At 47.9% G+C, this 13,167-nt stretch overlaps 1 protein-coding gene across 1 annotated transcript in view; it reads right to left on the bottom strand.

Moving 5' to 3' along the window:
* Positions 1–3,760: 3,760 nt before the first annotated feature.
* Positions 3,761–13,167, bottom strand: part of LOC149338772 (protein Spindly-like) — a 49,254-nt gene continuing 39,847 nt past the window's right edge. The window contains exons 7-8 of the mRNA XM_089547783.1: positions 10,898–11,219; positions 3,761–4,834 (exon numbers count right to left, since the gene is read on the bottom strand). Of these exons, the coding sequence (XP_089403909.1) occupies positions 4,464–4,834; positions 10,898–11,219 (693 nt within the window). The 3' untranslated portion in view covers positions 3,761–4,463. The remainder of the gene's footprint in view (positions 4,835–10,897; positions 11,220–13,167) is intronic.

Below are 13,167 nucleotides of genomic sequence, written 5' to 3'. Positions count from 1 at the left end.
TCCCTTCTCTGTGGAGGAACTTGGCGTCGCGCTGGCTTGTTGCAGACGGTCATAATCGCCAGGACCCAACGGTGTGCCATGCTCTGCACTTGCAAACACTGGACAAGGAGCCACTTTCTTTTGGAATTCTTCAACAAATCATGGAATGAGGGCGCGCAGTTCCAGGCAAGTGGAAGTCAAGTCATCTAGTTCCGGTCCTGAAACCAGGCAAATCACCTCTTGACCTGACATCACACCGTCCAATAGCACTGGCTAGCTGCGTTGGCAAAGTACTGGAAACGATGGTGCTTACATGCACAGAGTGGTACCTGGAGTGCTACCGTATATACCTGGCTCTAATGTCCGGGTTGCGACTTGGGCGCTCTTCAGTTGACAATGGGGTCGACCTGGTGTCATCAGTCCAGCGCCAGAAACATTTGAAGCGCTTGACCACAGCACTGTTCCTGAATATAAAGGGCGCATATTAGTCTGTTTTAATTAGGACTAGTCAACAACGCTTGCCCTGCAAAGCTGTTGACTTAATTTAAAAGCATCGATTTGTTTCGATCCTCATTCGAGATGACCAAAGGTAAGATAGGCCACAAGATGCAAATGAAGACACCATTTTCACAGCTAGGCCCGATCTCGTTTGTGTGCACCGAAACACCGTCCCGACGACAGGTTCAGTATAATGCATGCACAGCTAGCTTTGTGCACCTACCTGCATTGCTTTGAACTCACTCATGTGGGGCCACTTCTTGGTGCGATTTCTGGGAGCGCATCAGCGTGAACTAGCACTCACAGGTGAAAACCCTAACTGGGCCAACAGATTTAAAGAACCAGCTAGACATCAACTGGTTCCAGCTGGAATCAAACGGAATTTGTTCCATAAACCAGCTGGGTCAGTTAGGGGAGGACGAGGCAGCAGCCAATATGGTCAAAATTTTCTTTTTCTAAATTTTGCTTTTCTTGTGGTCTTTGGGTCTTCATGTGTCCTGCGATGAAAAATTATAGTGGAATATGCAGGGACTTTTTTTTTTGTCAAAAACTATGAGCGCATCGTGCTTCTGACGGTAGCGCGCATCGCCTCTTCCGTGGCTTTATGACGACAGAGAACTGCTATCACCAAGAAGAGAAAGGATCAGGCCATCCGCTTGTAGCAATGCTGCGTTCCTTTGGCCAAAGCAAAAGCAAACGAGGGAATAAACTTTAAGGTTGATTTTCTCACTTTTCACTTTTTCTGTAATTGCCATCATTTGTCCATTCGGAATTTCGTAACAAATGACAGTGGAACGACTGTTTTTGCAAGTGAATCCTGCAATGTTGAAGAGTGCAATAAAGCTCTCAATTTTTCTTTGTACACGCGTAATTCTTTTTGAAGTTACATTTGTAAGAAACGTTTTCATGTGAATAAGCGTGGTAGAGTTTTATTTTCGCTAGTACTGGACATCTAAAGAAAGAACTAGTACCTTATTGCAATGAACAGGGCTTTGTGAGCTTGCTGACATAACTTATACACTTTCTCCATAATTATTTAACGCCCCGGAGATGACTTTACGAAGGTGTTATTTGTAATTACTGAGCAACAGCCGAAATAAAATGGATTTCTGAAATTCGCAGAAAAAATTTCATATTGGTTCAAAATTTGCCTGTATTTTAGCACAAATAACGAAAGTCGCTTGAAGTGCAGCACCCCCCCCCCCCCCCTTTAGTAACTGAGATCAGACATTTCTGTTTGCTCTATTTCTGTATACATAAAACTTGCCTCCAAGCAGTGAGGCCACAGCTACATAATTGCCGTCATCCTTATGAGCCGGCAGCACATGCCTTTTTTCGCTGTCAGGAAAATTGAACTTCACGGTCCATCTGCCACTTCTGTTGTTGCTTGCTGACAGTGGACACACCTCAGCATCAGACAATGGCACAATAATTGCGGAAAGCAGTGGTTACGTGCCGCTGCACGATCACATCACAGAAGAGCAGTAACTTGTGGCTGAAAATCTTTCCCAGCCCAACTGGTTTATGGAACAATATCCAGTTGGTTACATTTGGAACCAACTGGGAACCCAGTTGGTTCCAAACTGTAACCAATTGGATATTGTTCCATAAACCAGTTGGGCTGGGAAAGATTTTCGCCTACTGCTTCTTTCTATCCCATTGGATCCCATATTGCAACAAAAGGAGGCAGGCAGAACAGACGCCAAGTGTTACTAGAACTCGGCAGGGTGTTACTATACGGTTCTTCCATTTATTAAATATTTACGGTGAGAACCATTATACAGAGCCCACCAGCTGGGCATTCGAGAAGCCGCGGTCCGTATAGCATTCGGCAGGTGCCCGAAGGTGCATGGTGCTCCAGCGCCCTCTGGGTCCGGAAGGTGCTTCCTCCAGAGCACCCTCCAGTGGGAGCACCTCCGCATACCCAATGCACTACGATCCCCAAGGGTCACTGGATGTGCTGCCCACCTACCCACTGGACGCATTTAAATGTTCTTTTCGGCAAAAACTCACAAGTCAACTATTCCTTCCCGTGTGATTGTAACAGAAAGGAACAATAGCCAGCATGTTTACTCCGGCTACCTAGTGAAGCACCTGTCAGGCCTACACATTAAAGACCCATTTTGTTGCGTTAGCAACACTACGCCAGGTTTTCACCTCGTCGCGTAGCCGGTAGGCACGAATGACCTTGAACAGCCGTTGCCTAGCAAGCGTTTCAGCCGAGCTTTACCAGGTGGCGTCACCGCTGGCGCGCGCGTAGTCGCTCGCTCCCGCCAGATGCGTGCTCTCCGCCGAGGTAGAAGGTGAGGAGGTGGCGCTTCGCCTCGGTGGAATCTTGTCGTTATGGGGAGCGCTGAAGAGAAGCAACGGCGACAGGACCTAGCTAACGGCTCGAGAGACAGCAGAGCGCGCTGCACGACTCGAAAAGTGTCGCAGCTAACGCAACTGACAAGGATTAGCCAGAGCTAAACCACACCTAATTTTTGGAACTAAATTCTGACAAATTGGTGGAAGTGCTGGTGAAGTTCAATCCCGACAGCTTTTAGCATTGATGTCATCGACTTCTCTTATTCTTTACCTCATGCAGTCCTTATGCACAGCGTGAAGAACTATCTATGAATTGAATGATGAGTCAAGTTTCAGGAATGGAGCAGGACTTTGTACAGTCTTTTCTCGAACTGGTTTCTTTCTATCTCAAGTCCACTTATGCTACTTGGGAAGGCAAAACCTAGACACAGAAGTCCGGTGTCTGTATCGGTTCGTGCGTGGCACCCGTTCTCGCCAACAACTTTCTCAGTAGTGTGGACAGATGTCTTGAGGGTAGTCTCAATGGCTTGTGTTCCAGTGTATTTAGATATGTGGAATATCTGGCATTTGTGCATGGCTTCCGTTTCACAGACAAGGTTGTCAACATTTTAGAGGCCCTCCATGAATGTAGGCATGGCCTCGATTTCACTTTCGAATTATCAACCGGAGATGTATTATAGTTTGTAAGGACAGTGAGTTGGTTTCCAGATGTGCTGCTATCTTTCGAACAGAGCCATGTTTGTAGGCGCTATCATCCCCGATTGGTTAAACCGTTGCTTCATTCCGCCTCAGGCCACTCGAACAGTGTAAAGAATGGCATAGTTCTTTCATGCCTCCGTTCAGCCCTTCGTGAAATCGGTGAAATGTCAACAAGCGCGAGCATCAACCACACGAACAGTAGCGGCAGCCTCTCACAAGGCATGCCTTGATCATCTGGACTGATGAGCACCCCAGGAGCAGCTTGTCCAAAGCATTTTCGTCGGGCTAGTTGGTTCTGGCTTCCAAATTCATGACTGCTTGTCCATTAAAACGACGTAGACATGAGTAGTTGGTTCTGTCTCTCAATATCTTGCACGTGTCCTTTCAACGTACCAGTAATCACAAATTTTGGAACTGAGCTTTTACTTTTAGTGTCTTCATTCTTAGGTGTCAAAACAATATTTGAGTAGTGAAATTACACCTTTCCAGTCACGCTCAACCTACCGTGAGCGGCAATGCAAAAGTGCAATTATCATGTTGAAAAGCTGACCGTTTTCCCCGATATTCATCACTTTTTGCAGACATAGAGGAGTCACTTCTTGGTTATTTGCAACAGAAACGGTTTTGTAAAAAAATCACTCTTTTCATAGATTTTCACCAGCTGATCCCCACATCCATCCAGAAATAAATCAAAGCAATGCTTTTAGTACAACATTCATTATAAATGCACCATCAACGGCAGCCACTGCAAATTGATACACATTTGACACCGTCTACAAAAGTAAAATCAAGGTTTAAAACGATGCCAAATAAGTGCACCAAAGCGTAAATCGACACACAAAGTAAAGCAAGGCTTTAATAAGTCTCAAGATTAGTCTGGTGCATTGTCACTGATAAAAAGCAAATATTAAAAAGTTTTCAAAGACAAAGTTTCAAGACAAAGACAAAGAAGTTATCAAAAGTTTTCAAAGACAAAATCATCACTGCTGTTTACACTCTGGCACTTCAGCCACAGCTTTGGCAGGTTTCTGCAGCTGCACCTTGGGCTTCAGGAGCGTACCACGAAGCTTGGGGCCTCGCTTGGTGCAGCAGGCTGCCAGAGCGGCGACTTGAGCATTCTCTTTGGTGTTGCCCTCTTGAAACGTGACCTTAGCCCTGAAAGTCTTGCTTTCTTTAGTGTCCATTTTTTGAGCAGAGTCCTCGGGGCAGCTGCCAGCACTGGAAGCGTCGTCAGTCGTGCTCGCAGTAGAAGCCTGCACATTTGCTTGCAACGGTGTCACTTCCCGCAGCACTGGTGGCTTCTTTTCAACAATGCCCAGGTGTTCACGAACTTCCCTCTTTCCTCGCACATCTGCAAAGAGACAGCAGATACTGGCGTCAAAAACAGCGAGTGTCAAAAAAGAAAAAAAAAACTTGAGGGGACGTTTAAGCTCAGTCTTAAATGGTTCCCTTAGTGGCCTGGGGTCCTCTTCGCCGATATATGTTGACTTGTTTGTTCTCTACTTTACCTTCGTAGATAATGGGGAGTATTCATACCGGAAGGCATTTTTAGCACTCACCCCCTCTGCTCTCTGTGAATGAGCTGTGTTGGTTTGGCAACGGAGGCGCGCATCGAATGCTTCTCACGGCGTCGTGGCCGCCGCGGCCCCAAAGCTGCTCGCGGTGCTAGCGTACGCTGCAAGTTCAAGTCAAGTGCTTGAGCATTCTACCTGAGCAGAGTGGAGTTGTCTGCTTCTCACGCTGCCATGGCCTGCTTCCAAGTCCAAGCATTCGCCGCCAAATTTCTCCGGCGGTACGGCTAAACCGTTGCAAGCTTCGTACGCGACCTGCACTGTGCCTCGCCATATGACAGGCCTCGTGTCAACGGCATCTGAAGAATAAATTCTCGACATTTGTTGGATTTAAAAAACCAAGGAAAAAGTTCAGGCATTGGAGTTCCGGCTCCTGCGCTGTGCTGCTTTTGCAGATCTGCATCCCGAGATGCTTGTGGCATACAGGGCGCTGGGCATCATTGCGGACAGTTTACACACATTGCGTGAGCCTCTGTGCATTCATCAAGCAGGCAGGCTTGGCATCCCGCTTCCTCATCTGCATGCAGTGAGCGCGTGGCATGAACGCTTCGTTCGTGGTACTTCGGACACTGTACGAGCAGCGGAGTACTTCGTACTCCGCTGCTCGTACAATGTGCCACATGCGTGATTATTTAATGACAGGCCGCTACGACCACGCGGCTTTGTAGTGATAGAGGGGGAGCAGCATAGTCTTGCTCTTCACAAAGAAATGCAAACAAAACCAAATCGGAACAAAAGAAATGCGCGCGCATAGGCGATAGAAGGGGAGGACTCTGCGTAGACCTTCGTCGCTGCTGCTGCAAAGCCATCCATGTGATTCGGCAACGCCTCGGTCACACGACTCCATTCTCGCAGCTTTCTCCTCTGATGTTGCTCATGTAGAATGATCAAGCACTTGACTTCAACTTGGGGCGCACGCTAGCTCCGCGAACTGCTTTGGGGCTGCAGCGGCCGTGGGAACAGTGGGGGTGAGATCAAGTGCTAAAACTGTCTCCCGTTCACCCCACTCCTGGTTCAGTGCTGCAGTGGCTCAACCACTGCCGTGGCAGGAGGCTGTTTCAAACACAGCCACCAGTGGAGCTTGTGAGACCCGGGTTGCTCTTCCCGAGCAACCTCTCACAACCAATCATTAATTTAACTGCCATATTGTGATGAGGAAAGGAAAGGGGCAGTAACTGACTCACTCTGGGCCAGGGGTTTTTGAAGTGGGCTACATGGAACCGTTACTCACTTCATTTTGGAGCTACTGTATTTACTCGCGTAATAGGCGCACTCGCATAATAGGCGCACCCCTAGTTAGGGCGCGAAAAATCAGATTTTTTTATTTCCGCGCATAATAGGCGCACCCCGAACTTGGCACTGTGATCAATACTGTATTTACACGATTGCAAGCCGACACCTCGCCACCCCCCGCTCCCCAATCTTTATTTTAACAAAGTTTTTGCTGAACTGACTACTAGTCCCTACTAGTGCTGCTGCCGTCGCAGCTGTTGCGGACCCACAGCACGTACAACGACATTGCGTAGAACAGCCGCACACAGTTTTCAGGGATGCTCACTTTAAACGTCTGTTTGGAAAGCTTCATCTCCAGCCGGAAACGTTCCCGACTTAGGCCCGCGAAAACCTCGGCGCTTGGAGACGCGTACAAAAATTTAAGGACACCGCAGTTGCAACTGCCGCACTTCTCGGCCACGTCGTATTTTCCGGCCTGCCGCAAGCTTGCCGCGTTCGAGAGCAAACTCCCAGCCATGCTGTTAAGGTGCTTGCCCGTCAAGCTAAAACAGCAACGCTCCGAGGCAAAGCCATAAACCACGATAACTATCGCAGAAGAACTTGCTTTGGGGCTAGTTGGTTCATGATTGAAGTTCAGAATGGCGCAAAAGACACACACACAGGAAAAAAGGGAACTATCGCGCTAGCGCAAATCCCGGCACTTGACAGCAACAACAAAAAAAAACGAGCTGGAGATGCTGATGGCGATATAGATAGCGAAAGCTCGCGGCGGAGGAAAACGATGATGATGATGATGATGAGCTTGGCCTTGGGCGGCGTCTGGAAGCTCCTGTGCACGTGTGTGGCCTCCGCGATCAAGCGCCCGTTGCGCGCAGCCGGAGCCGATCGCGGAGGCCTCGGCGCGTGCATTCCGAAAGTTTCGGTGCGGCCCTTACACGGACCTATTTTTTTTTAACATTTTCTTCGCAAAAACGGGGTGCGGCCCGTACACGAGTGCGTTTACGCGGTGTGTTCAATTTTGCGAGTCGAAAAATTTCCGGAAATTTTACCCCGCGTAATAGGCGCACCCCGAACTTTGAGCCGGATTTTCTGGAAAAAAAGTGCGCCTATTATGCGAGTAAATACGGTAATCATAATGTAATTGCAAACAGCAGACTATTTAACTGCACAGCCAGTGATTATTTATTGAACTAGGGCATTCATTGAGGGTCATGCATTTGCACACTCTATTTCGCATACATATTAAGAAGGAAGGTATGGCTGGAAGCCAATATAAATGGCTGTTTATTTTTGTCTGCTTGACATAAGGTGTTCCTGGGAACACTTCATGCCTTCAACTGCACAGCAGCTGCATATACACTGCCAAACTTTACTGCATCACTTTGCTGCAGAAAAGTACAATGAATCCTTAGTAGGTACAAGTCGCAAAACCACAGAAATATTTCGCAATATAGTGTCCCAAGATGAGTACAGTACCAATTATTTTGCGTACTGATCATGAATTGTAAAACTTCAAGCTTTTTCTTAAGTGCGACTTCTCAGAGCAGACTCCATAATGCGAAGCGAACACTGAGTTATAACAAAAGAAGCCCGTCCAGTGGCACAGCGGCACACGAAACACGGCTAGCGACAAGCAGTTCGGCTGCTTTGGGTGTCTGGTTGCGTTGCTAAGGGGTCTGCGGCCATCTGAAAAAGAGGGCAAGGTCTGCATCTCCCCGCTTGTCTTTTCCCAAGGCTTGCCCCTTGTTGCCTTCAGAAATGGACTCGCCTCGTGCACCGCAGCAAGTTCACCAAAGTCTTCACCATAAACTTGCCAAGACACTACGCCAGGAGCACAGCTATGAACACAGCGCCAAAATCGCTCACTAGAGAGTGGCAGCGAGAGTCACACATAGTGGTGCGCTAGGAGGCTTGCTTGAATCGTAACAACCCAACAGGCACTGAAACTCCCTTGGACGTCATGTGGACATCCTGTGGACATATGCGGGACGCCTGTGGAACATCCGAGAAAATTCCAGTGCCCATTTGGACTTGAGCCATGAACTCGCCAGCTGATGGCTAGTATCCCCGAGCTTCGAGCTTCTTGGTTGAAACAGCGGCGCAAGCAGGAAGTCCGCTGTGTGCCTGCAGCCATTCTTGGAGAGGGAAAACGCCTGCATGCTTGTGCCCGTACCCTCGACAGTAGGGTGGAAGCTCCTGAGGCAACACTCGCATTTGAAGAGAACGTCACCAATGCTTTGTACTTAGCCAGCCCGATTTTTACTACTTGCGGCTGTAATGCCCCGTGACTGGTTACGCCTTGCTGCCTCCCTCAAGCACAGATACAAGCGCAGTTTGTGAATGATTGCACTGCATCCGTGGAGTTGAAGCAGTCTCCCACAATATCCATTACTGGAGAGATTGTTGACCACAACTCAAAGGACAACCTGTCCTTTATTATCGAATGTGTTACGTACCAAACGTCCACAACAGAAGAGGTCCACTTAATAGGAGGGACAGAGTAGCCTACCAACTGCGTGAAATATAGCTTTTATGCCTGATTGTCTGTTGAAGCCATGCCTTTTATAATAGGGTTCAAATGTACGACATGCCTTTCAACCAAGCACTGTGTGACATATTTCATGAATGTGTCTCATCTTCAATTTTGCAGCAGAAAGTGACACAACTTCAATTTATTTTGCCCTTACCGACAAACGTAATGGTGTAGCGCAGCTTCATATCATGCTCTAACTTTTCCAGTGTTGTTTGACAACATAGAGATTTACAAACAAAATGGAGTTCCCCATTTTCTTAATGTGATGCTGGGAGCTCAGAAAATCAAAAGGTATGCCCTCCAGAGTACTTCTAAATCAATAGTTCATTGTCCCAAAGCGCTCCATTTAAGTGGGAAATTTTAGTGCGCCCGACTACTCCTAATTCGGCATTCCGCAGCTCCAAAGTACACCAAACTGTATATCTAAGTGCCACAAAAAAAAAAAGTAGGAGGACGCTTAAGATTCGCCTTTAAGAGTGGCCTTTAAGAGCGTGTCGCAGCCTGCCAGGGAGTCTGCGGAACGCTATCGCCCGTTCGGCGAGACGCCTTGCCGTTGGACAAATCGCTCGCAGTCTCTAGGAGGTCTCTCAAAAAACCCGATGCCACGAACGCCAGCATAGCTTCCGCACCGAACAAACGGGCAGCAAGCCGCAAGCTTCGTGGTGAACGTGCCTTGGATGTGCGCTGTGTTGTTCGCTGCTCCCCCCGTGATTCCCGCATCCCCGCACAGCCTCACTGCGCCCAAACAAGACGAGCGGGAGGCGCTGCCGTCGCGCGCTATCTGTTGGCGCAGTGGCGTACATTGCAAGGAGGAAGTTTTAGTGGGCGCCGCCAGATGGCGCTATTCTCGCGCCAAGCAAAGAGGAAAAGTAGCGGAAACGTACTTTGTTACTCGACTTCTGTAATTTCCATGCTCCTAATTACTAACATACACCACAGTACATGTCTCTAAAGCACCCTTCTGAGGCAACACCGTATTCACTAGATGCGCCTTTGTTCATACCAAACCATCGAGCTGGCGTGGCGGAGTGGTTAGCGTGCTTGTCTCGCATTCCGGAGGCCCTAGTTCGATTCCCCAACTCGAGGAATTTCCCACTCGGTTTTATTCGTTAGTGCTTCTGGGATTTTTCGCTCACGGCCAATGACGCCGACGACGACACCGGCTTTTCTGCAACAAGGGGCCCTTAAAGGGACACTGAGGAGAAATTGAAGTTGGCTTGTATAGACAGAATACCAGCTCCTGATTACAAAAACGCCACTCATACTGACAACAAAGCTCTTGTAACGTAGAAAAGAGCAAGAACCAAAATACAGGTATCACCGCCACAGGCCAAACTCGCAAGTACAAGCGTGATGACGTCATAGGAGAAAACAGTGTTGCTAGGACCAATGGTTCTGCAACACTAGGACACGAGAAGCCATGAATCACTGAGGCGCAGCCAATGCATGCACAAATCTCCTTGACGTCGTCAGATGGCGCTACATACCCGGCAGCTACGCGCGCGCCTGCAGCCATTGGAACCAATCAGCGCCTGCTCACCGGCGGTAGGTGGGCTCCCGGTATTCTGCTAAAGGTAACAAGGCACACGGTATGCTAAAGGTGTCTATTTGCGAGAACTTCGTTGACGACTTCGAAAGCGGGATCCATCGTAACGCTGGCAAAACGCCGGTGCAAACGTAAACGAAACAACGGTAGCGACGGCCGCAATAGCCGATAGATGCCTTCAATGTGCGGCCGGCGGTAGCTTTCTTTTCGGCTGCTGCTAGGCCGCACTGCTGGCTGCCAGAAATCACGGAGTCTGCGTTACATCATGTTCACGTCATGCTTCACGTCACTTAGTCCTGTGTCGTCATAAGAGAATCCCAAGTTTGAATCAGAGCGGCGGGAAAAACTTTTTCAACTTCGAATCCAAATTTCTTAGAAATAAATGCATCTTTCGCTGCCGGCCAAGTGGCAACAAAGCCATGAAATGCCGAACTATCGGATTTTGCTAAGAAAAATATTAATAGAGCTCTCCTCACTGTCCCTTTAACGCTCCAAATATGAAAGGACTGAAAAAAACGTTTGGTCCCTCACCAGCGGACGAAGCCTGCTCTTGTGAATTGTTGCGAACCACAGTTTTCAAAAGTTGAACTTCGATAGCCTCGGCCTTCAGATTGGCTGTATGGGCCTCCCTGAGGAGGCGGTCTTCGCGAAGTTGACGTTCAGCAATGGACTTCAGTAGCGTCGATCGTTCCTCCTCCAGAGCCTTCACCCGATTCCGCTCCATCTTGAGAAGTCCAGCCAGGGGGTTTCCGTCTGCAGCCACATCATCCGGCAAGGTTCTCAGCTCACCCCTCTGCCTCACCAGGGCGCCAGCGAAGCGGTGAATCTCTGCAGTGGCAGAAGCCACAGACTCCTGCAACAAAACAAACCAAGAAATTGAGCAAAAGGTGTTAAAGAGATACACCGTAAAAACCCGCGTATAATACGAGGTTTTTTTTCCCATAATTAGCGTCCTAAATTTCCACCTCGTACTATTTGCAGATCCGAACAAAAATTTTTGAAGTTGCTCGAAGTTTTGGTTTCGTTTTTGTGGCGTGGCTACGGCTTTGCTTCGTTACTCTCGACAAAGTCGTCACGACGTCGTTTCTTTGTTGATCCGTTGGGTGCGCCGGGGTGTTTGCGGTGTGCCGTGCTCGCAAGTAAGGCACGTTTCGTGAAGTGGATATTGTTTTGGGGAGCATGATGTCAGGGTCTTGAAAACAGTACTTGGCTGCTTTCAAGCGAAAAGTGATTTTAGCTGCGGAGAACATTGGCAATGGTGAGGCCGGAAGGCAGTTTGCTGTCATCGAAGGAAGCATTCGTGGATGGCCACGATAGAAAGAAGCCCCTTTCACCTGCAGCGAAACGCAACGAAGCTTTCGCGGCCGCTTGATGGTTGTGTAAACAAGCCGTTCAAGGACGCAGTCAAGCGGTGCTACGCAGAATGGATGTGCTCAGGTGAGCCTGCAGTGAGGCCAACCGGGCGACCAAAGCGGGCTTAAGAAGCGCGGCATCTTGAACGCCCTCAATGGCACGGAAGATGAGTATATTTGGGATGGTGTGTCGGACAAAGAAATGTCCGAAGAAAGCGCTACTATAGAAGAAAGTGATTGAAGTGGAGTGGGGGATGCGATTTGAATAAACGTCTTCTATGAGCTTGCGTCACTAGTATTATACGCGGGTAAATCTTTTTTTTCCCATTTCGCGTCTCTAAAACTTCACCTCGTATTATATTCTGGTTCGTATTATATGCGGATTTTTACAGTAATGTGCCATGGGTTTTCAGCAGGGCAAGCTAATAAAAAGGAAGCCAACTCACAATGCATAACCATTAAATCCGTCCATCCCAGAGTGTACAAGAAGTTGTGCTTTCATGACAGGTTTTGAAGCATCAACAAAAATGGCAGCGGACAACATGACAGTAGTCTGACAAGGAAGCAGCCGAAAGAGTTCAAATGTGACTGGAGCCATGATACGATTATACCTAAACAAAGTTTAATTTCACGGCCCCACTAGCATTATTAAAGCTAGACAGTACTTCCCTCCAAATGTATTAGTTTGTATTTTTCATTTATTCATTGTCACTTGAGCTATTGCAGTGAATCATGGGGGCATATGTATTCGGTTTGGTTTGGTTTATGGGGTTTAACGTCCCAAAGCGACTAAGGCTATGAGAGACGCCGTAGTGGAGGGCTCCGGAAATTTCGACCACCTGGGGTTCTTTAACGTGCACTGACATCGCACAGTACATGGGTCTCTAGAATTTCTCCTCCAAAGAAATTCAACCGCCGCGGCCGGGATTGAACCCGCGTCTTTCGGGTCAGCAGCCGAGTACCATAACCACTAAGCCACCGCGGCGGCTCCATATGTATTCGAGTTACCTCACACCACTACAACGTTTACACATGCGAGCACTAAGGATAATAACTTTTTCTGCACTAAACCATCCGAGCAACATCCTGTTTGAAGAACTTCGCGTACTAAAATTTTCAGCTCTGCGTGACTACAAAATCTCCGTTCTAGTAAATAGTACAATAACAACTAACTCTCCACTTCCGTTGAGCTTGTTCACTTCTCCAGTACACAACACAAGACATGCGGCTAATGCTAACTTTAACCTACCAATCCACAAGAATACATACAGTCAGAAATTATTCGAATCTGTTGGGACAAGGGTCTGGAATACATTGCCAGTAGAATTAAAGCTTGCCAGAAATTTTAAACTTTCTTCGAAGTTGTTTTTTTGCACAATCAAGTAATGCTGTCGTTTCGCTACTTTAATTGAATGTTTGTATTTTGTTGAATGCTTTGTGAAATAACCC

This window comes from Amblyomma mixtum, chromosome 6 (assembly GCF_055824585.1).
Source record: "Amblyomma mixtum isolate Tamu chromosome 6, ASM5582458v1, whole genome shotgun sequence".
Lineage (NCBI taxonomy): Eukaryota > Metazoa > Arthropoda > Arachnida > Ixodida > Ixodidae > Amblyomma > Amblyomma mixtum.
This window is presented reverse-complemented; position numbering and strand designations above follow the sequence as displayed.